This window comes from Bos grunniens, chromosome 4, assembly GCF_055505025.1.
Source record: "Bos grunniens cultivar Pamir isolate PY7600 chromosome 4, Bosgru_T2T1.0, whole genome shotgun sequence".
NCBI classification, from domain to species: Eukaryota; Metazoa; Chordata; class Mammalia; order Artiodactyla; family Bovidae; genus Bos; species Bos grunniens.
The window spans coordinates 25,189,686-25,216,874 of record NC_141168.1 but is presented as its reverse complement, the minus strand read 5'-3'; the positions used below and the strand labels follow the sequence as shown (position 1 = coordinate 25,216,874).

The following is a 27,189-nucleotide window of genomic DNA, read 5'->3' as shown; positions in this document are numbered from 1 at the left end:
AAACCACTTCAGTATTCTTGCCTTGAGAACCCAATGAACAGTATGAAAAAGCAAAATGATAGGATACTGAAAGAGGAACTCCCCAGGTCGGTAGGTGCCCAATATGCTACAGGAGATCAGGGGAGAAATAACTCCAGAAAGAACGAAGGGATGGAGCCAAAGCAAGAAAGCTGTGAATGTGACTGGTGATAGAAGCAAGGTCTGATGCTGTAAAAAGCAATATTGCATAGGAACCTGGAATGTTAGGTCCATGAATCAAGGCAAATTGGAAGTGATCAAACAGGAGATGGTAAGAGTGAACATTGACATTCTAGGAATCAGCAAACTAAAATGGACTGGAATGGGTGAATTTAACTCAGATGACCATTATACATACTACTGTGTGCAGGAATCCCTTAGAAGAAATGGAGTAGCCATCATGGTCAACAAAAGACTCTGAAATGCAGTACTTGGATGCGATCTCAAAAATGACAGAATGATCTCTTTTCATTTCCAAGGCAAACCATTCAATATCATGGTGATCTAAGCCTATGCCCCAATCAGTAACACTGAAGAAGCTGAAGCTGAATGGTTCTATGAAGCCCTACAAGACCTTTTAGAACTAACACCCAAAACAGATGTCCTTTTCATTATAGGGGACTGGAATGCAAAAGTAGGAAGTCAAGAAACACCTGGACTAACAGGCAAATTTGGCCTTGGACTACAGAATGAAGCAGGGCAAAGACTAATAGAGTTTTGCCAAGAGAACGCACTGGTCATAGCAAACACCCGATTCCAACAACACAAGAGAAGACTCTACACATGGACATCACCAGATGGTCAACACTAAAATCAGATTGATTATATTTTTTGCAGCCAAAGATGGAGAAGCTCTATACAGTCAGCAAAAACAAGACCGGGAGCTGACTGTGGCTCAGATCATGAACTCATTATTGCCAAATTCAGACTTAAATTGAAGAAAGTAGGGAAAACCACTAGATCATTCAGGTATGACCTAAATCAAATCCCTTATAATTACACAGTGGAAGTGAGAAATAGATTTAAGGGACTAGATCTGATAGAGTACCTGATGAACTATGGACGGAGGTTCGTGACATTGTACAGGAGACAGGGATCAAGACCATCCCCATGGAAAAGAAATGAAACAAAGCAAAATGGCTGTCTGGGGAGGCCTTACAAATAGCTATGAAAAGAAGAGAAGTGAAAAACAAAGGAGAAAAGGAAAGATATAAGCATCTGAATGCAGAGTTCCAAAGAATAGCAAGGAGAGATAAGAAAGCCTTCCTCAGTGATCAATGCAAAGAAATAGAGGAAAACAACAGAATGGGAAAGACTAGACATCTTTTCAAGAAAATTAAGAGATACCAAGGGAACATTTCATGCAAAAATGGGCTCGATAAAGGACAGAAATGGTATAGACCTAACAGAAGCAGAAGATATTAAGAAGAGGTGGCAAGAATACACAGAAGAACTGTACAAAAAAGATCTTCATGACCCAGATAATCATGATGGTGTGATCATTCACCTAGAGCCAGACATCCTGGAATGTGAAGTCAAGTCGACCTTAGAAAGCATCACTATGAACAAAGCTAGTGGAGGTGATGGAATTCCAGTTGAGCTATTTCAAATCCTGAAAGATGATGCTGTGAAAGTGCTGCACTCAATATGCCAGCAAATTTGGAAAACTCAGCAGTGGCCATAGGACTGGAAAAGGTCAGTTTTCATTCCAATCCCAAAGAAAGGCAATGCCAAAGAATGCTCAAACTACCACACAATTGCACTTATCTCACACGCTAGTAAAGTAATGTTCAAAATTCTCCAAGCCAGGCTTCAGCAATAGGTGAACTGGGAACTTCCAGATGTTCAAGCTGGTTTTAGAAAAGGCAGAGGAACCAGAGATCAAATTGCTAACATCCACTGGATCATGGGAAAAGCAAAAGAGTTCCAGAAAAACATCTATTTCTGCTTTATTGAGTATGCCAAAACCTTTGACTGTGTGGATCACAATAAACTGTGGAAAATTCTGAAAGAGATGACAATACCAGACCAACTGACCTGCCTCTTGAGAAATTTGTATGCAGGTCAGGAAGCAACAGTTAGAACTGGACATGGAACAACAGACTGGTTCCAAATAGGAAAAGGAGTGCGTCAAGGCTGTATATTGTCACCCTGCTTATTTAACTTCTATGCAGAGTACATCATGAGAAACGCTGGGCTGGAAGAAGCACAAGCTGGAATCAAGATTGCCGGGAGAAATATCAATAACCTCAGATATGCAGATGACAGAAAGTGAAGAGGAATTAAAAAGCCTCTTGATGAAAGTGAAAAAGGAGGGTGAAAAAGCTGGCATAAAGCTCAACATTCAGAAAACTAAGATCATGGCATCTGGTCCCATCACTTCATGGGAAATAGATGGGGAAACAGTGGAAACAGTGGCTGACTATTTTTGAGGGGGGCTCCAAAATCACTGTAGATGGTGACTGCAGCCATGAAATTAAAAGACGCTTACTCCTTGGAAGGAAAGTTATGACCAACCTAGATAGCATATTCAAAAGCAGAGATACTACTTTGCCAACAAAGGTCCATCCAGTCAAGGCTATGGTTTTTCCAGTGGTCATGTATGGGTGTGAGAGTTGGACTGTGAAGAAAGCTGAGCGCCGAAGAATTGATGCTTTTGAACTGTGGTGTTGGAGAAGACTCTTGAGGGTCCCTTGGACTGCAGGGAGATCCAACCAGTCCATTCTAAAGGAGATCAGTCCTGGGTGTTCTTTGGAAGGAATGATGCTAAAACTGAAACTCCAGTACTTTGGCCACCTCATGCGAAGAGTTGACTCATTGGAAAAGACCCTGATGCTGGGAGGGATTGGGGGCAGGAGGAGAAGGGGACGACAGAGGATGAGATGTCTGGATGGCATCACCGGCTCAACGCACATGAGTTTGGGTGAACTCCGGGAGCTGGTGATGGACAGGGAGGCCTGGCGTGCTGCGATTCATGGGGTCGCAAAGAGTTGGACACGACTGAGCAACTGAACTGAACTGACTGACCCACTGCAGTATTCTTGCCTAGAGAATTCCAAGGACAGAGAAGTCTGGCGGGCTACAGTCCATGGGGTTGCAAAAAGTCAGACACGACTGAACGACTAACACTTCCACAATTTTTACTATGCTAATATTCTTAATGAGAAAAGATAGAGGAGGAAGCTGGAATTCCCAATCAGTCCCATCCTTTCATGCTAGGTAACAGAGATATGTCCATGTATAGTGACCTGGAGTTAAACTTTCCTAGTGTAGAAAGGGATTCTAATAGGCTGACTTTCATGTGAAATAGGAAGAATAGATTGTTTTGAAGACCCAAAGGAGGGAATGCCAGTAGACCTATGGGATTGTTTCTAGATGATTCTACTATGTTCTGGAGGTAGCTTTAATAAGGAAATATGATATCTGACCTGTGGCCTTGCAGAGATAATGCTACTGCTAACCACTATGACTACCATTATGTCTTATATTATATATGGTAATCCTGACTGCATATTAACCTGTTTAATATCTGTCTACTTGATTGTGAGTTCTTTAATAGCTAGGTGCCAGCACCTGGCACATAGTAGGTGTTAACTGAATCGATGCATCAGTGTTTAAGCAGTCCAGGCAATAAAAGTGAGAGCAAGCAGGATGAAACAAGGGAAAAGACAGGAGCTAGTTCCATCTCCTCTTTCACAAAGGCCAGGTTTAACCCTGACAGTGGTCATGGACAGCTGCACTGAAAGATCGTGACTTGATGAATCCCCTTAACCTCAAACATTTCTACCCAGAGGGCTGGGATACTTTATTTTTTTGAGTCACTTTCACTTTTTCCCAAAAGACCATTTGCTTCCAAATACAGTAGAAATCAGTGTTAATTGCTTTTTGGAATATTATTTTGTCAGCTTCATTTAGATGTGGTAATTTGCAAAGCAACCCCCAGCAGTTGACAGTTCATCCATAGCTGCACGGTGTTCAGACATTTCCTGGGATTCCTGCCCACTGCCTAGGCAGTGTTTGCCAGGATTTGTGCTCACCTGGGATTAACTTGGAATCAGTAGTGCTTTGTTGTGTCTAGAATTTTTAAAATTCTGAAAGGGTAAAGGCCCAATCCTACTTAATCTAGAAAATAAAAGGGTACTAACTTATAATTTAAGATTTAGCAGGTGCGTAAAGATCACCTCGTCCATACTTGGTGGAAGAGGAAATTGCAGCTCTGACAGAGTCAATGACAAGGTCAGTTGGCTGGTAGCTGGGAGGTTGGGATTAGAATCTATGTTCTTTGTGGCACCAAACTGTGAGCTGGGGTCCTCTGGATTTACGCCTGTGTGGATATGAGTGTTCAGGTTACTGTTTCTTTTTGAAGCTCTTTTCCCTGGCTAGAGACTTTCTGGTCCTCCTTCATACATGCTTCAAGGTCACAGCTCAGACCAAAGTGTTTACAGAAAAACTAGGCACTTATGAGAGGATTCATTGCCAGTCCCTGCACTCGCTGTGCCCTGGCTTCAACCAAGCTCAGCAAACCAAGGGAGGGATAAAGTGGTCCCTGGAAGGAGGAATTTCTCGGTTTAGATGCCAACAGGCGAAAGGATGAATTCTGCCTGACTTCTCCAGCAAGTGGAGGCTGCTGCCACTGCTGCCACCTCCTGGGGAAAGAAAGACCTGAGCTTCATACCTGAAGCTAGTCTCAGGGTTCACCTGTGACTTGGGCAAAGGCCGCACTGGGGCTAGGCTGAAGTTCCTTGGTTCTAGAAAATAAAAGGGATAGCCTTTTACTTAGAAAATATTAGTATTTGCTATTAATCTACTCCTTTTGGCAGCGTTGTGCTCAAAGAAGTGATTTTAAACAGAGATGACAAAGTTGCAATGAATTAATATGTAAACCATGAGAAAACAGAAGTAAGGCTGAGGCAGAGCCTTAGGAAAACACCAGACTTGTTCTCTTGGCTTTCTGAATCCTAAATCCTGGGGGCATGTTAGGAATGCATCCACCTGAGAATTGTATAATAGGGAGGACACATTGGAGTTTTAATCTGAGTTCACTTGCAGGGCTGTTCTGAGGATTAATTGAGATAATATACAGGTCCCATCACTTCATGACAAACGGAGTGCACTTTCAGGGCTGTTCTGAGGATTAATTGAGATAATATATAGGTCCCATCACTTCATGACAAACAGAAGGGGAAAAAGTGGAGGCAGTGACAGATTTTATTTTCTTGGTCTCCAAAATCACTGCAGACAGTGACTGCAGCCATGAAATTAAAAGATGCTTGCTCCTTGGAAGGAAAGCTATGACAAATCTAGACAGCATATTAAAAAGCAGAGACATCACTTTGCTGACAAAGGTCCCTATAGTCAAAGCTATGGTTTTTCCAGTAGTCATGTACGAAATGTGAGAGTTGGACTGTAACAAAGGCTGAGTGCTAAAGAATTGATGCTTTTGAATTGTGGTGCTGGAGAAGACTCTCTTGACAGTCCCTTGGGCTGAAAGGAAATCAAACCAGTCAATCCTAAAGGAAATCGACCCTGACTATTCACTGGAAAGACTGATGCTGAATCTGAAGCTCCAATACTTTGGCTACCTGATGGGAAGGGTTGACTCACTGCAAAAGACCCTGATGCCGGGAAAGATTGAAGGCAAAAGAAGAAGTGGGTGGCAGAGGATGAGATGGTTAGATAGCATCACTGACTCAATGGACATGAATTTGAGCAACCTCTGGGAGATAGTGAAGGATAGGGAAGCCTGGCATGGTACAGTCATGAGGTCGCAGAGAGTTGGACATGACTTAGTGACTGAATAATACGTAAGTTCCTGGTATGCGAGAAATGTTCAATGGGAATTATACTGAGGCAAATGTACTCTTCTGATGCCCATGGTGATTTTCTTCATTTACTGACCAGAAATTGATTGATAGCTGCCATGTCTTTAATTTTTTCAGTCTTCTGACTATAGATGGTCCTTAGGCTAACTCATTTTATTTTTTAAAAATATAGTCATAAATTATTGCTAAGGACTAAATGTTTGTGGGCAGCCCCCATCCACAATTCATATGTTGAAGCCCTAATCCCAATGCGCTGTTAGGTGGAGACAAGACCTTTGAAGTAACTAACTTTAGACACCATCAGTGGAGCCCCTGATGTGATTAGTGCCCTTACAAGAGGATGAAGAGATGAGAGCTCTTCTCCTTTGGGCATGTGAGGATACAGCAAGGAGGCAACCATCTGCAAGCTAGGAACGGGGCTCTCACCAGACACTGAATCTACTAGCACATTGATCCTGGACTTTCCAGCCTCCAAGTGCAAGAAATAAACATCTGTAGTTTACGATGCCTAGTAAATGTTATTTTGTTATAGCAGCCTTTGTTATGTTGACTAAGAGAAAAAGTGGTAAAAAGAAGTGGGGGTGCTGCTGTAACAAATACCTAAAAATATGGAAGCAGCTCTGGAATTGGATAATGGGCAGAGGCTGGAAAATTTTTGAGCTGTCTGCCTAGAGGCAATTCTGGTGACAGCTCAGAAAGAGAAGAGAAGAGCTGGAGAGAATGCTTCCATCTTCTTAGGGAATATAAATAACCATGAATAGAATGTTGGTAGAAATATGAACAGTAAAGACCATTTTGGTCTCAGATAGTAACGGGGGAACATGTTATTGGAAACCAGAGGCAAGGGGATTCCTGTTATAAAGTGCCCAAAACTTGGCTGAATTATGTTCAGGTTCTGGTGTTTTGTGGAAGGTAAGAATTGGCAGGTTATGAAATTTGGTATCTAGCTGAGGAAATTCCTAAGCAAAGTGTTGAAGGAGCTACGTGGTTCCTCCTGATTACTTGCACAGCAAAATATAAGAAGAGAGAAATGAACTGATGATGGAACTTTTAAGCAAAATGGAACCAGAACTTAAAGACTTGGAAAATTCTCAGCTACACAGTGTCTCCTCCCCCACCACCTCCCACCCTACCCAACAAAAGACAAGAATGACTCTGAAGGCAATTCAGAAATCAGTTTTTAAAAGGTATGTGGATTGGGAAGTGGGGAGGATCACCTTGGTTTCAACAGGCCATACAGCCTCCAACAAAAGTCTTGAGAACAAGGCTGCCACTTGATAGAGCCCTGGGTGGGTGTGTCTCTGGCTTGGCAGAGCTCCTGGGGCAGGGCTACTCCAGGTAGGTCCGGAAGGTAGAGTGTCAAGCCCAAGGGATTAGTCTCTAGATTTAAGAGATCATGGAGTTTGCTTTGCTAGGTTTTGGACTTCCTTGGGACTCATTACCCCTCCCTTATTTCTTCTTTCTCCCTTTTGGAATGGGAATGTCTCTTCTGGTCCTTTTGGTTTTACAGGTTCATAGCTGGAGAGGAATTTTGCCTCAGAATGTCTCACTCACATTTGATTTAGATGAGTTCCTGGACTTTAGAGTTGGTGCTGGAATAAGTTAAGATTTGGGGGGCTGTTGGGATGGAATGCATGTATTTTGTCTGTGAGGACATACATCTTGGGGGCCAGGAGTGAAAGCAAGAAGTTGGCTGTCTACAAACCAGGAAGAAGGCCCTCTCCAGATACCAATCTACTGGTGTCTTGATCTTGGACTTCCCAGTCTCTAGTATTGTGAGAAATAAATGTTTGTTGTTGAAGCCACCCAGTCTATGGTATTTTTGTTATAGCAGCCTAAACTAAGACAATGAGTGAAAAGAAATTCAGGAGGAACTGAGATTTAATTCAGGAATATTTTGGGGGTATCTACTGTGTGCTAGTTACAGAGGATTTAAAGAATAATGTAGCTGTAGACCTAAAAAGTTTCCATTAATTAGTGAGTAAGTGAAAGTCACTCAGTCGTCTCTGACTCTTTGTGACCCCATGGACTATACAGTCCATGGAATTCTTCAGGTCAGAATACTGGAATGTGTAGCCATTCCCTTCTCCAGGGGGTCTTCCCAACACAGGGATGGAACCCAGGTCTCCAGGTAGATTCTTTACCAGATGAGCCACCAGGGAAGCCCAAGAATACTGGAGTGGGTAGCCCATCCCTTCTTGAGTGGATCTTCCTGAACCAGGAATCAAACTGGGGTCTCCTATATTGCAGGCAGATTCTTTACTGACTGAGCTAGCAGGGAAGCCCCTTCATTAATTATATTAGGGAAAAAGAGACTGAGAATTAGGTGCTTGGATTCTAATAGATTCAGATCTGCAAACAGCCCAGTTGTAAAATGACCTTAGATGTCACATTGAACATATTTGGGTATTAGTTTCTTCATATTATTATTGCATAATAATATTGTGAAGAGAAATTCTTCTTTTTACAGCAGGGCTTGCCTACCACATAGCAAGCATACTGAGTATTGTGCTGTGCTTCAACTCTCCTAACCAGCTGGAAATTGTTAAAGAAACCATGAACTTTGAATGATCCTGGTAAGCTAAAGCAAAACCCTTAAAGGGCCTATCTGAAGACTTTTTTCCCTGACCAATGAAGTATGGGGCTTGTTTTAACCAATTATATATACAAAGCTGTGGATTTAGTCCAGCCTATTTAGAGTATTTGTTTGAATCTTTAATTAGTACAACACATTATGACAGCCCTTCCTAAAAATTAAAAAACACCTTTTCCCTCTCAGTCAATTGGTTATGTTCCTTTGCCTAGAAGTAAAGTCAGCTGGATTTGTTTTGCTTTTAAACTCTTTATTATTTGACCATATCTTATCTTTGAATGGGCTTCCGTGGTGGCTCAGACGGTAAAGAATTTGCTTGCAATGCTGGAGCCCTGGGTTTGATCCCTGGGTTGGGAAGATCCTCTGGAGAAGGGAATGGCTACCCACTCCAGTATTCCTGCCTGGGGAATTCCATGGACAGAGGAGTCTGGCAGGCTACAGGCCATGGGGTTAGAGTCAGATACGACTGAGCAACTGACACTTTCAACACTAGCAACACTATCTTTGAATAGCACTTTACAGTTTGCTCAGTCTCTTCCCACCTGAAAGGAATGGGGATCCTATCAAACAAGATGGGCTCTTTGAAACGGAGATTCTGGCTCTGTTACTGACTAGCTATATTTCCTTGGATAAGTTACTGTAACAGTTAGGGTCCCAGCTGGAAACAGATGGCATTCTCAAATTGGGCAATTGGAGAGGTTTAATAAAGGGACTATTTATAAAGATCTGAGAACATACTGGGAAACCACAGGGAGCACGGGGAGGGGTTGGTTACTGGAACCCAGTACCAGAGAGCTGTGTAGAGAGGCCACTTGGGAGGACTTGTGACCTTTGGTTGAAAGGACAGTCAGCCCACTGTGCTTATAGTTAGAGAGGTCAGGGGAAGGCACACTCCAAGCTTACTCTCCTCCCTCCTACACATCTAGAAGGGCAAACTAAAGATAACAAACAATTAGTTAACCTTTCTGAGTCTTATTTTTCTTATTTGTGAAAAAGAGAATAACAATATTTCTCTCTCAGAGTTTTTGTGAGAATTAAAATGAGAACTTATAGCAAACAAGCTAGGCCCTCTTCTTTTGCTTGATTTTCAAACCTTCACTATGAAGTAGACAGATTTTATTACAGCCACTTTGCAGTAGTGGAAAATGAGATGCTGAGAAGTTGTGACTTTCCCAAGGTCTCATAGCTGGAAAAGTAGCTGAACTGGGATTGCAAACAAGATTTTTGATGTATACTCTGGGTTTCTTTCCCTTACTACTCCGTATCCCTTGATCCCCTTCTGCAGAAGGCTGCCACAGATGGTTTCTTCTTTCTAGAGCTGCTATACCCAGAGCTATACTGACTCTGCTATTTAGAAAAAAATTGATTAACCCAGGAATCAGTGCCTAAGCTTGCACTGATTGGTGAGATATGAAGAAGGTCAAGTGCCTATTTGAGGTGGTCTGATATAAGACTGACCAATATAGATCCCCACATTGGATGCTTGGCAATTCTACTTGGATATCCATTAGGCTTCCATTATAGTACACTGAAGTCAGAATTCTTGATTGCTTCTACCTCAAAACTGTTCTAACCCTAAATCTTCCTCTTTCAGTTAAAAGCATCACTAATTATTCAGTGGTGCAAACATGAAACCCAGGAATTATCCTCTTTTCATTTCTTCCTGCCTTCCCTCCCTCATCAGCAAGTCTAGCTGGCTTTACTCCCAAAATACATGCCAATTCAACCACTTCTCTCTACCTCCTCTGTTAGTGCAAGCCACCATCACTTCTTGCCTTGGCTTAACCTCTTGTCAAGTCTCCTCCCTCCAACTCTTGCCTCTTTCCATTCCATTTTCTGTTTTGCAGAGTGATTTGTACAAAATGTGAAGTGGATCACATGGCTTGAATCCTCCTACAGGTTTCCCCTTCACATTTCCATGTCATGACTCCTTACCACGACTATTAGGGCCCTATGTGTTCTGATTCTAGTCTCCCTCTCCATCACTATGCTACCACTACACTTTCTTCTTCAATTCCGCTCTCCCCTCAGGCCCATAGAGCTTACTTATTTTCTCTTCCCAGAATGTTTTTTATCAGCCTTTGCATGGGTGGCATTTTTGCACTGCACAGGTATTAGCTCAAACATTACCTTCTTAGAGACAGTTTCCCATCTGATCTAAATATTACTCCACTATAGTCTTTTATTAGCACCGAAAATGTGCAGAATAAAATTATCTAGTTGACTTGTTTACTACATTTATTATATGTTGGCCTGTCAGGATGTAAGCTTCATGAAAGCAGGGTCCTTGTCTGGCTTATCTGTTTATCCCTGCCTCCCTAGCCTCTAGGACAGGGCCTGGCATATCACAGCCTGTCAATAAATCTTTTTCTTTTTTGCAGGAAAAGACAGTGAATGGTGATAAGCCAAATATAATCAGTTACTCTCTCTGAGCAGTATTTGTTATGAGAAACATGTTGAGACATTATCAGGGAGTAAAGGAAGATTTCTATTAGGAGATGACAAGATAACTGGATTACTAGACCTGTTGATCCCTGAAAAATGATTATCCATTGTCCAGTTCTCCATGAGGTCATCAATATATACTAATCTTTGAGTGTGGGGAACTAGAATGGCTGCCTACAGTTTCCAGGCCTTTCCCAGTATCGTTACAATAAACCCCATCAACTAAGGCAATTCCCCAAAGGCAGAGGAGGTAAATACGTACCCTTAGGAGATCTGAACTATGGCTGACTTCCGTAGATTTTGAAATTTCTTTAGTCTTCTATTTCATTTTAACATTTATATGAATTTTGGGTTCAGAATCATAACATCCCTATCTGTATTTTTGTTAACATATGAATGCTTTAAATTATTGTACTATTTGTGAAATCTGTGGCGCAGGAAAGCCATGCTATCCTGGATCTTTACATTCTCTGAGGCTATCACACCTCAGGGATACATTTTTGTAGTTTGAGAAGTCCCTGGCATTCTTATTCCTTTTTAGCACAATTAATTCATTCTTCAATAAATATTTATTGAACACCCACTATACACAAGACTAACAGGATTAAGGATACATCTATGAACAAAATATGCATGAATCCTACCTTCAAGGGAGTTATAGTTTAGGAGGAGAGAATGAGAAATAAAGAGGAAATCAAAATGTATTGTGATGTTTGCTACAATAAGGAAAGAAGCTCAAGGTGACAAGAGAAATGTAAAAAAAAAAATGGCACCTAACCCCCAAACAGGTGATGACAACCAATTTTCCAGAATGAAATAATCTGGAAAACAAGAAGAATTTAGCAAGATGAAGAAAGTGGGGAGAGTATTCCAAGCTTGGCTTAGACTAAGCCCTAGAGACCAGAGAGAGCACAGAATTATAGGCGCCAATTCAGTCAGTGTGTTAGTTTAGTGTGGCTGGAGTAAGGAGTGCAAAGGAGAAAGGAGAGAGGGAAGACTAGACAGGTAATCAAAGCAGGATATGAAAGGCCTATGCGAAGGACTTTCAGCGTTACCCGAAGGGAATAGAAAGTCACTGAAAAGAGTCCAAAACTAATTCCGAGTCCCAAACTAATTGAACTGAGTTATTATCTTAACCTTTATCTTAACCTTTTCCTCTTAAAAGTATCTCCCCCCCTCTCCCCCTGCCCAAATAACCACTAATCATCTTTGGAACTAATTTACCTTCTCTGGCCTCTTCCACTGTCTCTGTAGTCCCAATTTCATTTCTGGGGTTATAGCATTATGTCAAGAACCAAATACTTTTCTAACATGCTGCAACACACAGAACACATATGATTTTTTAAAGATTAACATACTGTTGCCTTTCTATTTGGCATTCTCCATCTGAGATGCTAGTGGAGGCCACTACCAAGCTCTCCCCTGTGGAAGCTGGAAGTCAGGAAAGGATTTGGGGAAGTTTGGGCAGATTGGAAAAGGAAATGGCAACCCACTCGGGTACTTAATCACTTTGGGCAGATTAAGGATTATAATGGGAAAAGAATACAAAGAGAGTACCAAGGTGTTTCAACTCGGTCATTCACTAAAAAACAAAAAAAAAACAAAAAAAAAACTGCTTTGCTTGAGTTTTTCCATCAGTCAGGTCAGGTGGAAACGAAGATGCTGTGCAGCAGGAGTAGAATCTCTTAGACGAGGAGAGAAGAGTTCTTGGTGTTGAAGTGGCTAAGACAAGGAATAGATATGCCCAACGCTAAACCAACAGGTATTTGATGGGAACATGACCTAAAGCTGCTAGATATTTCAAGTCAAGTGTTCCTTTTTTTGATAAGAAGCCGGTGTGATGCCCATGGGCTTGCCTGGTGGCTCAGATGCTAAAGAATCTGCCTGCAATGTGGGAGACCTGGGTTTGATTCCTGGGTTGGGAAGATTCCCCTGGAGGAGGGGATGGCAACGCACTCCAGTATTCCTGCCTGGAGAATCCCATGGACAGAGGAGCCTGGCGGGCTGAGAGGTCTATGGGGTCTGTGACTCTATGGGGTCGCAAAGAGTTGGATACGACTGAGCGACTAAGCACACACACAATGACCATATGGAATTCCGAGCATACGGGCTGTTAGTCCCTCTGTGGTCATGTTCTTGAAACTCTCAGTCTCTTGCTCTTTCAGAATCTGGGGGCTAAGTAAGTATCTGTCAGCTTAATGTAGGCAGACTTACCAGCTGGAAGAATGACGACACCCAGCTTCCCGACTCCTTCAGGGTTTTTCTGGCCTCTGGGTGAATGTCATTACTGAGCAAACGGATTGCGCAAGACGGGTCTGAGCGGGCTCCCAATAGATGCTTACCACGAAGGGCCTCACACACTGAAAACTGAGCAGGGCGAGAGGACACTCGAGACTTTCCTCTTCCTGTCTCCATGTGACTGTGTGGACCAGGCGACAAGACATTTAAAACCAGGACAACTCCAGAAGGAAGGGCCGTTAGCTATGCCACTGGTTTCCTTCAATGCGTTTCCTTAAAGAATTTAGAAACTGCAGTAAGCCGTGGTTTCCAGTCTCACTGGCGGTCCCTTCTCCAAGTTCTTCTCATTTTCCCATCCTGGCCCACAACTACAATTTATTTCTTTTCACAATATTTTTGGCCTTTCCCTTACCTCTGCTTTCAAGAAAAGTTATTTAAGCCACTCCTTTACAAGCCCCACTGGAGAGCCCCTCAGGTGCTCTCCCTCCAGGGCCAGTTTCCTCCAGTCAGTCATTCAGGAGAGTTCAGCGGCGGAGACCCCCAGAGTGAATAGCCAACCCTCGTGCATCTCACTGCTTCAGGCAGCGCTCACGACGAGAGACTCGGAGAGCTGATCGCCCAGGCGGGCCGCGGCCCCTTTAAGTGCAGGCCACGCCCCTTCCCTCCTCTCGGCTAGGCGGGCGGTCGGTGGCGGCTGCTTCGGTGCTGACAAGATGGCGGCTGGCGGGGCTGTTGCTGCGGCGCCCGAGTGCCGGCTTCTGCCCTACGCGCTACACAAGTGGAGCTCCTTCTCCTCCACCTACCTTCCCGAGTAAGTGCCGAGTCCTGGGCTCGTGCTGCCCTACTGTTCGGCGTAAGCACGGCTCGGGCAGGGGGGCCGTGGAGGGCAGCCGCGCCGAGAGGCCCAGGCGGGGCCTGGTGAGGGGGACGCGCGGCCTCCGGAGTTTCATTGCAGCTGCCAAGAGCCCTTGCCAGCCCCCGCCTCGGGGAGGGGTTAGGATTCGGAGAGCAAGGTCTGGGTGAAAGGGGCGAGGTGTGTGGCGGCGCCGGGACGCGTAGGACAGCGGGGAGCCAGGTGATGCTGCGGCCGTGTTTGGGAGTTGAGAAGGGCTTGGGGGCGGGCAGCTCAGGGACGTGAAGGCAGGAGTCGGGGCTCTCAGGGTCGGGACCGCGGACAAACTGGTGAAGATGTCTTAAGGGCGCCGAGGGCTCCGGAGACGCGGGGGGAAGGTTCAGTCGGTTGCTGCCGGGACGAAGTGTAAGGCTGAGTAGAGTGATTCTTCCTGGGGGAGGGGGGCGGTGGTCATTAAAAGTGATTAGCTCCAGAGGAGTGGTAAAAGTCACAGGCGGCCGAAAAGTTGTGAAGTCTTTGCAAGTGGGGATACGTTGTAGGATTTGCAGAGGGTACCTTTTCCGGTTGGCAGTTCTGAAAAAGAGAGTGGGCAGGAGAGACATTACAGAAGAGTTCCATTATATGATGGCTCAGAGCTTAGATTTATGTAAACACAGACCAACTTCCCAGCCCAGAAGCTCAAATACAAACAAAAAAGTCTGACTTTAATGAATCTGACTTCCAGTACTTGCTTGGTCTGAATCTCCAACTTAGGTGTTAAAAAGAATTGCAGAAGAACTGTATGTTTTTCTGTAGCAGATTGCTTCTGAAATGCTGACAGTACTTTGGTTCAGTATTTATTTAGCTTTAGCTCGTCTTGGAGAGAAGGAGCAAAGCTAACTCCGGTTTTATCAATACATACTGATAGAGAAACGAGCTTAGTGAGGTTTTAAGATGCGTGCAGACCCTGAAGAAGAGTGCTGATTGTCCCCCTGGACCATCATTTTACAAGTCCAGAAATCATTTTATGAGCAAAACAAGTTACATATCATATGTTTTTATGTTACTGAACAAATAAAGTGACTAGATATGTGAAGCATAACTCAAAAGTTTGCCACCTGTATTTCTAAAGTTCTTCACGCTTTCTCAAATGTGATTTCTCTAGTCAAATCAGTCAAAAATCTAAAAATGGATCTATAACCACAAGAATCTAACTCTCTTGACTGCCAGCCCATTGTCCTGTTCTCCAGGTCGAGGGTTGGCCGTAAGGCCTTTAGTAGGATGTGGTTCAGTGAAGGATGCCAAGTGACCTGTGGCCTGATGTGGCCTGTGTGTCCTGTTGATGGCTGCTGTGTGACTGTGTCCCTGATTGATAATGACATCCAACTTTTAATGTGAGAGTAAACCGGGTAAACATTCCAGCTCTCAGCTGGAGTTGAAATGTGTCCCTTGGTACTTGACTTCTGATTTTCAGGGCTTACCAAATAGTTGAGTCTGAAGGTAATCATCATTTTTCTGTACCCAAGTTAGGATCACATAGAGTTGGGAAATGGTTTGGCATTGTTTGATCTAATAACTCTGGGAACATTTTCCTGGTTTCAAGTTAGACTGCTTCTAGGATTTCACTCCTTAAATTTCTGTTCATGGGGTGAGACTTGGGTATCATAATCTGAGTTAGGAATAAAAAGGAAACATAGGTTTTAAGCAGGCAGTGATTTAGTGGGATGGCAACTTTACTTTGACTTTGTCTCATTATCCTGGCCCCAGATTTGAAGTGGACAGCATACTAAATTTGGAGTTAAGACAGCCATTTGTAATAGGAGAAATCGATTGCAGTTTTCTCAGATATATTTGTAAACTAGTATTTAATGCATATTTAACTTTCAAACAATTTCATTTATTGTGTTTTTAGTCTTTATGATATTCTGTTGACTTATGCAGTATAGTTTTTATTTTAAAGCACTAAACTATTATAATAGGGGAGTAACCTGAACTTTTTCTTTGAAGGAGTTGAGTATTATGGATCTTGGGTTTGAGAGTTTCATGTCTGCTGGATTGGTGTATGCCATACCTGAACTTCTAATTGCAAATAAGGATGACTGTGAACTTCTATTGGCAAGTAAGGCTAAGTTGTAGCTGTGTATGCTAGGAAGCTTAAGGAAGGGATTGACTTTATTTACTTTGGCCCTAAAGTCTTAACAGCAATTAATTTAAGTAATTAATTTACTGGCAGTGACAGTCATGTTAAAGTCTAATTTTAAGTAAAGCCTTTTGTTGAAATTGTCTGGAAAAAAGTGAAAATGTTCACTCAGTTCTGTCTGACTCTTTTCAACCCCATGGACTATAGCCTGCTGGGCTTATCTGTCCATGGAATTCTCCAGGCAAGAATACTAGAGTTGGTAGCCGTTCCCTTCTGCAGGGATCTTCCTGACCCAGGGGTCCAACCCAGATCTCTTGCATTGCAAGTGGATTCTTTACCATCTAAGCCAACAGAGAATAATCCTCTGGAAAAGGGCATGGCTACCCGCTCTAGTATTCTTGCCAGCAGAATTCCATGGACAGAGGAGCCTGGTGGACTACAGTCCATGGGGTTGCAAAGAGTCGAACATGATTGAGCGACTAGCAATGAAATTGTCTACAGAGTAGCAAATATTTATTGATTATAAGTCACTGATCAAGGCATCTTGAGGGGTAATAATGAGTCAGTAACAACAATGGGGAACATAATGTGCCTTCCATTTGCTAGGCTCTCTTATGAACCCATAAGTGTATTAACTCATTTCATCCTCACAGCAGTTGTGTGAGAAGTCTTCATTTTCAGCTGAAGCAACAGACATGGAGACATTAAAATTTGCCTCTGGTCAAGTTTAACTCCTGTACAGAATCAGGATTTGAACTCAGGCAGTCAGGCTTGGTCTTAACTTTGGAGCTGTTCTGCTTTTGCACAAAGGTGGAGAAGATTTGAAAGGGTTATTGTATTAAAGGCACTTACATTTTAGTTCTGAAAGATATTGTGAAGTCATAAAATAAAAAAGAAAAGAAAAATTCAGATCTTAGATTTTTTTTCTAAAGACTTAAACTTTTTCTTTCAAAGGCAGTAAAGAACATTTTTCTTCTAACCCTTTTAGTTTTATTTGGACTTCAAAAATGTTACAGCAGATTGCATTATAGATAACACAATTTTATTTTGAAACTAATGAAGTAGCCTTTGACTTTTCAGTGTGCTTAAAAAGTTTGCTTGTGTTTTACCTTTTTCTGAAGTTTACAGCTACTCTGGGAATTAAGAGAAATGCATCTGTTTAAATGATGGTTAATTCTTAGATGCACTCTTATATGTAAAAATATTTTATAAACTGCTTATCTCTGTACTCAGATGTGTATTGTTCTTGCTAATAGTGATACTGCAATTTATGGAGCACCTACTGTATGCAAGATGATTTTTGTATATAATTTTACCAAATCCTTAACTGCAAACCTGGTGGATAGGTATTATTGTATCTGTTTTGCATACGAGGAAACCAAGGTCCTTATAGGTCAAGTAACTTGCCCAAGGTCAGAGTTTTCAGGAGGCTTGACAGGTTCTCAGATTTAAAAACTCTTGTGTGTGCCTCTAGTAATCACCCCTCTGAGTACCTCCTAATGAATCAGGCACCGTGTTTAGGACTTAACATGTTTCCTTGATTTCGTCTTCAGAAAAACTCTATGATAAATATTATCATTCTCTTTTATAGCTAGGGAAACTGGGGTTCAGAGAGGTAAGATAAATTGTCTACTTCTAAGAGCTGAAAGGGTAGGAGATATGACTCTGATCTTGGACTTCCTGACCTCTGTTATCAAAGCTGCTTCAGTGTTTTACATGGCTGTAATATGTTCCTAATTGGGAATACAGATTAAAAAGTGCTATAAGTTAGAATGGAGAGAGGGAAAGATATTTAGATATACTATATTATCTTGACATTTAAGTTTTAATGTATTAATATAAAAATTGGGAGGACCTTTGAAAGTATATGTACATGTTAAGTAATTTTATTAATATGGGATGATCCTTCTCTTGTTTACATATAGTGAAAGACTTCATTAGTTTAGGTAGTAAAATTGGATACATTTTGAAATGTTAACCTTTTTTTGTCTGTTAGTCTTTTGTATTAAAATCAAACATTATTTAAAACTGTATGTAGAATAAAAGATGAACGTATCTCAGGGCTTCCTGGGTGGCTCTGTGGTAACGAATCAGACATGAGTTTGATTCCTGATCCAGGAAAATCCCACGTGCTGGGGAGCAACTAAGCCTGTGTGCCACAAGTATAGAGCCTGTGCTCTAGATCCTAGGAGCCACAACTGTCGAGCCCACATGCTGCAACTGCTGAGCCCATGCGCCACAACTCCTGAAGCCCGCAACGCTAGAGCCTGTGCTCCAAAAAAGGAGAAGCCACCGCAGTAAGAAGCCACACCCAGAGCATTGTCCCTGCTCACCTCAACTAGGGAAAAGCTCACGCAGCAACAAAGACTCAGCGCAGCCAAGAAAAGTAAATAAATTAATAAATAAAATAATAAAAAACACTGATTTGCATTTTAGAAGAGAGATGAACCTATTTCAGCTATTTTAAAATTTTACATTTAAAAGTGAATATGTTTTTCTAATTGCCAAAAAACACCCATCCTGAGTTATGGGAGGAATATTTGCAAAATAGACTCATAGAAACAAAATTTAAATTATTCTCAATCCTACCACCCAGAGATAGCTAATCACCCTGCAATATTCCAGATATTCCGTTATGTCTGTATCTATTTTCCAGTTTGATATTGTCCCTCTGTTGCTGTTCTGTATTCTTTTTCCTTCTTAATATGTGATAAATATTTCCTCATGTTATTAAATATTCTTTTATATTATCATTTGTTATGGATATATTATCTGTATTATGATTTTATGGCATTTTATTTCATTGACCCCCTATTTTGGAATGTTTAGGCTCCCTGAGTTTGTTTTGTTTTTATTGTTCTTTGGCCATTAGGAGTAATAAGGCATTTTGCCTTATAGAAACAAATCTTGAATTCATTTATGAAGAGATCTGAGATGTTGAATTGTTGGATTAAAGATATCAGATTATTTTTCTGCTGTTGGTGTAGGAAACTCTGTTTCTATGTACCCTGGCTTTACTTTGGTATTATCCTTAGTAATCTGGGGTTAAGAATGTGGTTTTGGTCAAATAGGTCCTTAGAGATGTCTAGCGAGTGGTTACATAATTCAAAGGTGACATTGCTCCTTGTCATTTCTTTTTTCTTCTCTCTCATCTTCGTTTATTTTAGCTTTTAAATGGATTTTTAGTTTGTTAATCATATACATTTGAAAAATAGAACACATTTGTGAGATTTATTATTTGTTTGGAATATAGGCAGTGATTACTGTGCATACAAATTTGAGAATTTGTTACAATCCTGTAGGCTTCTGAAACCCAGGAGTTGTGAATCCCTAGTTTGGAGTTATTTGGAGTCCCCTGGAGACTGGGGACTGTCAAGCTTTTTCTTTCTTTCCTACTCCTTTTTCCCTTTCCCTAAACTAAAATTAGTACTGGCCTGACTTAGGAGCCTTACTATTCACTGATTGTTCTAAGACTGATATTTTCAGTCTGGTGGTCTTAGAACTTTAGGAAAATAAAGATACCAGGACATAGGAAAAGTTTGAGATGCATCATGAACTGGAGATTGAATCTGTGGAGCTGACTCCTAGGATTGGATCTTTGCGATTTTTATGAAGATGTTCTCTGAGCATTGTCAGTTTCCTTCTATGTAGCAATACTTTTTATCTTGATCAAATACTAGGAGGTTTAGTATTATGTTTACTTTTTCTTTCTTTTTTTGGCAGATAGGCAAATAGCTCTGTTATTTGCATTAACTTTTTTTTTTAAGGCTGATCCAAGGATGTTCTGCATGTTGATAAGATACATTTCAGCTGTTGCTGGTGATCTGACTTTGCTTTTTTTCAGTTGTTCAGTTACTCATCTTTGGAATTATGAGAGATTTTCCAGTAGATTAAAACAAATAATTTTACTTATTTATCTTTGGCTGCGCTGGGTTTTTGTTGCTGCTTGGGCTCCGCTCTAGTTGCAGTGCAGGCTTCTCACCTCAGTGGCTTCTCTTCTGTGGAGCACCAGCTGTAAGGCACGCAGGCTTCAGATGTTGGGGCTCCTGTGCTCTACGGCACAGGCTCAGTAGATGTGGCACACGGGCTTAGCTGCTCCATGGCGTGTGGGATCTTCCCGGACCGCGGATTGAATCCGTGTCCCCTGCATTGGCAGGCGAATTCTTTACCACTGAGACACCAGAGAATTCCCTCCAATAGATTTTAATTTTAGAAATGTAGCTATTAGCACCTAAGAATGGTTTTGTTTGTATTTATTCTGTTTGGGGTTTCTGATACCTCTTGAATTTATAGTATGACTCTCATTAGTTCAGAAAAAAATTTCCAAACTAATTTTTTCAAATATTCTTTCTACCCGCTTTTTTTCCTTCTTCCTTTTCTGACTTTGCTTAAATCCATACTATACCTTTTGTCTTGTCCTGTATATCCTTTATGCTTTTTTCTGTTTTTTAATCTTTTTTTTTTCCTTCTGCTTGTTTCTCATTCTGGATAGGCTTTACTTACCTGTGCTCCAGGTTCTCTATTCTGGCATGCCTTGTCAGCTTTTGATCCCATTTATTTTATTCTTGATTTCAGCTATTTTTTTTAGTGGTAGACTTTTCGTTTGATTTTCCCTCTTTTAAAAAATAGATTCTAATTCTCTGGTGAAAATCTCCATATTGTGGTCTGTTTTCTTGACATCAGCCAAATTGCTTAAGAGTCTGTCTGAAAACTCCACTGTCTGAATCACTTTTAGGTCTCTTTCTAGTTTCTTTTTTCACACATTTTTATCTTGGTGGTTGTTATTATTATTACCATTATTTTGGGGAGTAACTTTTGATTAAATACCAGACATTATATTTAGAATTTTAGATACAATTAGAAATTATAGTTAGTTGCGTATACTATTTTAGCATTTCTCTAGAGAAGGTTCTCTCATCTTCTGGCAGGCAGGTAAAATGGTGGCAAATCACCTCAACAGTTCGGAATTGAGCTGACTTGAGGCTGGGTTCAGATTTTGTGAACATCTGTCTTGTACAACTTTGGTAGCCCTCCAGGGAGCAGCTGAGAGACTGGGTGTTTCTCGGGCTTCCTCTGCTTTTGCATTCCCAACAGCATGCGACTCTTAAAAGCAGGAGCTCCTTACTTTCAGTTGTTTTCTGCTGGCTTTTTAGCTTTTTGCTTTTTTCGTTTTAGGAGTTGACAAATGCTTTAAGAGGAAAATCAGTACACATTGTCAGGTTTGTTCTTTTATACCTTCCTTTTCTATAGGATCTTAATCCCTCGAGTCTGGTATGTCATGGCAAGATCCACTTACCAAGTTTTGTCCCTTTACCTCCTTGAAAATCCCAAAACCTCTGCTGACTTTTCTACCCTTTAGCAGCTGTCCTTTCTTGGCTTCTCAGCTCCTTATCTTAAAAATTTTTTTTAATTTATTGTTTATTTGGCTGCACTGGGTCTTAGTTTTGGCACATGGAATTTTTAGTTGTGACCTATGCGATTTAGTTCCTTGACCAGGGATTGAACTCAGGTCCCCTGCATTCGGAGCATGGAGTCTTAGCCACTGAACCACCCAGGAAGTCCCTCAGCCCCTCTTCTGTGCCATTAAAGAAATAGCCGGAATGCCCTGAGAGGGAAAGCTGCACAGAATCTGGGGCTCCTTTTAACAAGTTCTTTGTTATTTCAAATCCTGACTACCTCAGAAAGTCTCTGATACCTTAAGAACTTTACAGCTTTTCTGGTTATAAAAGGTGATGTTGGTCTGCTGTGGGCTATTCTGTCATAACCAAAAGCAAAAATCTTTCTGGGTTTGGTACTTATGGAGTAGACTTACATTTTGTAGGCTTCTGAATTCTTCATGGTTATGTTAATGTACTGTCCTAACACCTGGGCCCCACATATTTTTGCTCAATGTTTTCCATCATTTTGCCTTTAGATACCGTAACTGCTTATTCCTAATATCTGGTGGGAAAATTTAGGGACTATAAATAACATTATTTGTTAGCGGCTGTTTTAAATATTTATTGACTCTTTTGAGACTTATTTGTTTCTGAGGTCCAGAAATTGAGAGTTTAACGTTTGTCATTGTTGTTGTTCAGTAGCTAAGTTGTGTCCGACTCATTGCAACCCCATGGACTACAGCACACCTTCTCCCAGAGTTTGCTCAAACTCATGTCCATTGAATTGGTGATGCCATCCAACCATCTCATCCTCTGCCACACTCTTCTCCCACCTTCCATCTTTGCCAGCATCAGGGTCTTTCTCAGTGAGTTGGCACTTTGCATCAGGTGGCCAGAGGATTGGAGCTTCAGCATCAGTCCGTCCAGTGAAGAAAATTCAGGGTTGGTTTCCTTTAGGACTGACTGGTTTGTCTCCTTGCTGTCCAAGGGACTCTCAGAGTCTTCTTCAGCACCATGATTTGAAGCATCAATTCTTCGGTGCTCAGTCTTCTTTATGGTCCAACTCCCACATCCATACATGACTACTGAAAAAACCATAGCTTTGACTATGGATCTTTGTTGGCAAAGTAATGTCTCTGCTTTTTAATATGCTGTCTAGGTTTGTCATAGCTTTTCTTCCAAGGTAGAAGCATCTTTTAATTTCATGGCTGCAGTCACTGTCTGCGGTGATTTTGGAGCCCAAGAAAATAAAATCTGTCACTGCTTCCACTTTTTCCTCTTCTATTTGTCATGATATCATGGGACTGGATGCTGAGATCCTCCTTTTTTGAATGTTGAGTTTTAAGCCAACCTTTTCACTCTGCTCTTTCACCTTCATCAAGAGGTTCTTTACTTCCTCTTCACTGTCTGCCATCAGGGTTGTATCATCTGCATATCTGAGGTTATTGATATTTCTCCGGGCAGTCTTGATTCCAGCTTATGATTCATCCAGCCTGGCATTTCACATGATGTACTCTGCATGTAAGCAGAGTGACAATATACAGTCTTGATTCCAGTTTATGATTCATCCAGCCTGGCATTTCACATGATGTACTCTGCATATAAGCAGGGTGACAATATACAGCCTTGACATACTCCTTTCCCAATTTGAAACCAGTCCATTGTTCCATGTCCAGTTCTAACTGTTGCTTCTTGACCTGCATACAGGTTTTTCAGGAGACAAGTGAGGTGGTCTGGTACTCCCATCTCTTTAAGAATTTTCCACAGTTTGTTGTGATCCACACAATCAAAGACTTTAACATAGTCAGTGAAGCAGAAGTAGATGTTTTTCTAGAATTACTTAGCTCTCTCCATGATCCAGCCAATGTTGACAGCTTGATCTCTGGTTCCTCTGCTTTTCCTAAATCCAGCTTGTACATCTGGAGTTCTCAGTTTAGGTACTGTTGAAGCCTAGCTTGAAGGGTTTTGAGCATTACCTTGCTAGCATGTGAAATGAATGCAGTTGTATGGTAGTTTGAACATGCTATGGCATTGCCTTTCTTTGGGATTGGAATGAAAACTGACCTTTTCCAGTCCCGTGGCCCCTGCTGACTTTTCAAAATTTGCTAGTGTATTGAATGCAGCACTTTAACAGCATCATCTTTTAGGATTTGAAATAGCTCAGCTGGAATTCCATCACCTCCACTAGTTATTTAATAGTAATGTCTCCTAAGACCCACTTGACTTCACACTCCTGGATGTCTGGCTCTAGATGAGTGACCACAGCATTGTGGTTATCCGGTTCATGAAGTCCTTTTTTTGTATAGTTCTGTGTATGCTTGCCACCTCCTCTTAATCTCTTCTGCTTCTGTTACGTCCATACCATTTCTGTCCTTTATTGTGCCCATCTTTGCATGAAATGTTCCCTTGGTATCTCCAGTTTTCTTGAAGAGATCTCTAGTCTTCCCCATTCTATTGTTTTCCTCTATTTCTTTGCATTGTTCACTTCAGGAGGCTGTCTTATCTCTTCTTGCTGTTCTCTGAAACTCTGCATTCAGTTAGGTATACCTTTCTTTTTCTCCTTTGCCTTTTGCTTCTCTTCTTTTCTCAGTTATTTGTAAGGCCGCCTCAGAAAACCATTTTACCTTCTTGCATTTCTTTTTTTGGGGGTTTTGGTCACCACCACCTGTATAGTGTTATGAACCTCTGTCCATAGTTCCTCAGGCACTCTGTCTACTAGCTCCAATCCCGTGAATCTATTCATCACTTCCACTGTGTAATCACAAGGGATTTGATTTAGGTCATACCCAAATGGTCTTTCTTCAATATAAGCCTGAATTTTGCAGTAATGAGCATGATCTGAGCCACCGTCAGCTCCAGGTCTTGTCTTTGCTGAATGTATAAAGCTTTTCCATCTTCGGTTGTGAAGAATATGATGAATGATTTTGGTATTGACCATCTGGTGATGTCCATGTGTAAAGTCGTCTCTTGTGTTGTTGAAAGAGGATGTTTGTTATGACCTTGTGTTCTCTTAGCCCAACTCTGATAGCCTTTGCCTTGCTTCGTAGTATATATAGTTATTTCCCTTCCTAAAATATGATTTTTGTATTATTTATCTTTTTTTTTTTTTAGAACTTCCATGGGAATATTTATGTGAAAGCATTGTTTAAAAGAAGGAGCTTGGGTCCAATGTAAATTTTTTGAGTTGTAAATATTGTTAGTATTTAATACTTTAAAAATATCCTCACACTTCTTCAAGCTGACTGGTATTTATTATAGTTATCATCTCAGTGGTAAAGAATCCACCTGCCAGGCACCCACAGCCAGTGCTCTGTGACAACCTGGAGGGGTAGGGTGGTGAGGGAGATGGGAGGGGCATTCAGGATGGAGGGGACATGTATATACGTGTGGCTGATTCATACTGATGTATGGCAAAAACCGTGACAATATTGTAATTATCTATCAATAAAAGTAAATAAGAAAAAGAACTCACCTGCCAATGCAGGAGACACAGGTTCCATCTCTGGATCAGGAAGATCCTCTGGAGAAGGAAATGGCAACCCATTTCAGTATTCTTGCCTGGGAAGTCCCCATGAAGTGAGAAGCCTGCTGGTCTACAGTCCATGGGGTGGCAAAAGAGTTGGACTCCACTGAGCGACTAAGCAACAACAATGGCAACAATGTATTTGTTGTTAAGGCTGTTGTTTTGGATAAATAGAAAGGTTAAATTATTTTAAGCATCCTTGAATATGTGTCCTTTCCCCTTCCTTTCATTGTCCCCTTTCTTCCCTTTTGATTTAAGTAGTGTGATCAATGGCACCCCACTCCAGTACTCTTGCCTGGAAAATCCCATGGACAGAGGAGCCTGGTAGGCTGCAGTCCATGGAGTCGCTAAGAGTCAGACACTGCCGAGTGACTTCACTTTTTACTTTCATGCATTGGAGAAGGAAATGGCAACCCACTCCAGTGTTCTTGCCTGGAGAATCCCAGGGACGGGGGAGCCTGGTGAGCTGCTGTCTATGGGGTCGCACAGAGTCGGACACGACTGAAGCGACTTAGCAGCAGCAGCAGTGTGATCAAGAGTCCCAAAACCTAACTCTTACTTATTATTCAGCTATCAGCTGGAATGTCACTCTCATAGGACTATATGACTGATCCCATCCCACCAAAGAACTCTGCACCCTTCTCTGCCCCTGTAGTTAAATGCGTTCTTACAGATATATACCCCTCTCATGTATCACTTCATACAGTTTATAATTATGGATTTATTTGTATAATTATTTGATTTATAGCTGTCCGCCAGTTAGACCACAAGCTCCATAAGGACTGTGAAATTTCTCCCCCCGCCGTCATTGTAGTCCAGCAGGAGTGAGTGAGTCAAAGTTACTCAGTCGTGTCCAACTCTTTGGGACCCCATGGACTATACAGTCCATGGAATTCTCCAGGCCAAAATATTGAAGTGGGTAGCCTTTCCCTTCTCCAGGGGATCTTCCCAAGCCAGGGATCGAACCCAGGTCTCCCACACTGCAGGCGGATTCTTGACCAGATGAGCCACTAGTCCAGCATAGTGTTTATTAAGTGCATGACTGAGTTAATTAACTAAGCACCTTGACTACTTTTCTTCTTTTAATAGAGTTTTATTCTGGGGCTACATGGAGTCATATACTGGCTATGTTAAAAATATTAAATAATTAGTTTTAATGATAAGCTTTAAATCTGTGCTATAAATTTTCATGGTTTTCATAATTTTTAGCAATTTCAGAGAATGTTTTAAGTGAAATTGATTGTCTTGGGCTGGGGATGTTGCGTTTTGAAGGACTTGGACAAGAAAGCTTCTTATCTATCTTGGTATTTTAAGAATTTTTTTATTGTTAAGATTATTTAAAATTCTTTTAGGCAGTTTTTCCAATGAAACCTTGAGAACTTTAAAGCATAGTTTATCACAGAACCTGATTTGGCTAATAGCTTTTAATAGTTTTAGAATATATTATGAATATTCTGATTAGTTTTCAGATAAGGATCATTTCCTCCAATTCCTTGAATATATGTATTTAATATGAAATATAAAAAGTAATATAAAAAGTTGACTTAACAATGTTTTGGGATTGGTAATTTGCATCCCATGCATTCAGCTACTTAAAAAGTACAATTCAGTCGCTTTTAGTATATTCAGAGATATGTATAACATCACTGCAGTAAATTTTAGAACATTTTCATAATCTCAGAAAGAAAACTATACCCTTTGTTATGACCTGCTTACTTTCTTATCCTTAAGCAACCAGTAATTTACTTTCTGTATAGATTTTCCTGTCTCTGTAGATTGTGGACATTTTATATAAAGTTACATAATATGTGTTCTTTGTAATTGGCTTCTTTCACTTAGCGTATTGTTTTTAAGGTTCATTAATGTTGTAGCGTGTAGGATGTATCAGTACTACATTCTTTTTGTGACAGGTATTCTTTTGTATGGATATACTGCATTTTTATCCATTCATTAGTAGATGGACATTTAGGTTGTATCCACTGTTTTGGCTTTTATGAATAATGATGCTGTAAAAAGTTGTGTGCAAGTGTTTTGTGTGGTTTTATGTTTTTCTTTGGGTAAATGCCTATGAGTAGAATTTCTTGGTCATATGGTAATTCTGTGTTTAACTGTTTAAGGAACTGCCAGGCTATTGTTGGTTGATATTTTGTTGTTGGTATTAAAATTTTGTCGGACTGATTAGTGCATATGAGTTGAAGCC

At 41.2% G+C, this 27,189-nt stretch overlaps 1 protein-coding gene and 1 long non-coding RNA gene across 16 annotated transcripts in view; one reads left to right on the top strand and one right to left on the bottom strand.

Moving 5' to 3' along the window:
* LOC147373793 (uncharacterized) overlaps positions 1-13,760 on the bottom strand; it is a 37,398-nt gene extending 23,638 nt beyond the window's left edge. Inside the window, exons 1-2 of one of the 2 annotated variants that reach the window (XR_015162138.1) lie at positions 13,529-13,760; positions 13,093-13,389 (exon numbers count right to left, since the gene is read on the bottom strand). This is a non-coding gene — a long non-coding RNA (uncharacterized LOC147373793). The remainder of the gene's footprint in view (positions 1-13,092; positions 13,390-13,528) is intronic. The other variant, XR_015162139.1, reaches the window with a different exon arrangement.
* The window catches only part of MKLN1 (muskelin 1), a 396,990-nt gene that overhangs the window by 168,248 nt on the left and 201,553 nt on the right, over positions 1-27,189 (top strand). For 4 of the 14 annotated variants that reach the window (XM_086395593.1, XM_086395607.1, XM_086395596.1 and 1 more), the window contains exon 1: positions 13,818-13,927. The exons of 7 other annotated variants lie outside the window; for them this stretch is intronic. In XM_086395593.1, coding sequence (XP_086251719.1) covers positions 13,830-13,927 — 98 coding nt within the window. In that variant the 5' untranslated portion in view covers positions 13,818-13,829. Of the gene's footprint in view, positions 1-13,817; positions 13,928-13,962; positions 14,192-18,206; positions 18,475-27,189 lie in introns of those variants that run through there. 3 more of the 14 variants (XM_086395601.1, XM_086395605.1, XM_086395609.1) reach the window with 3 other exon arrangements.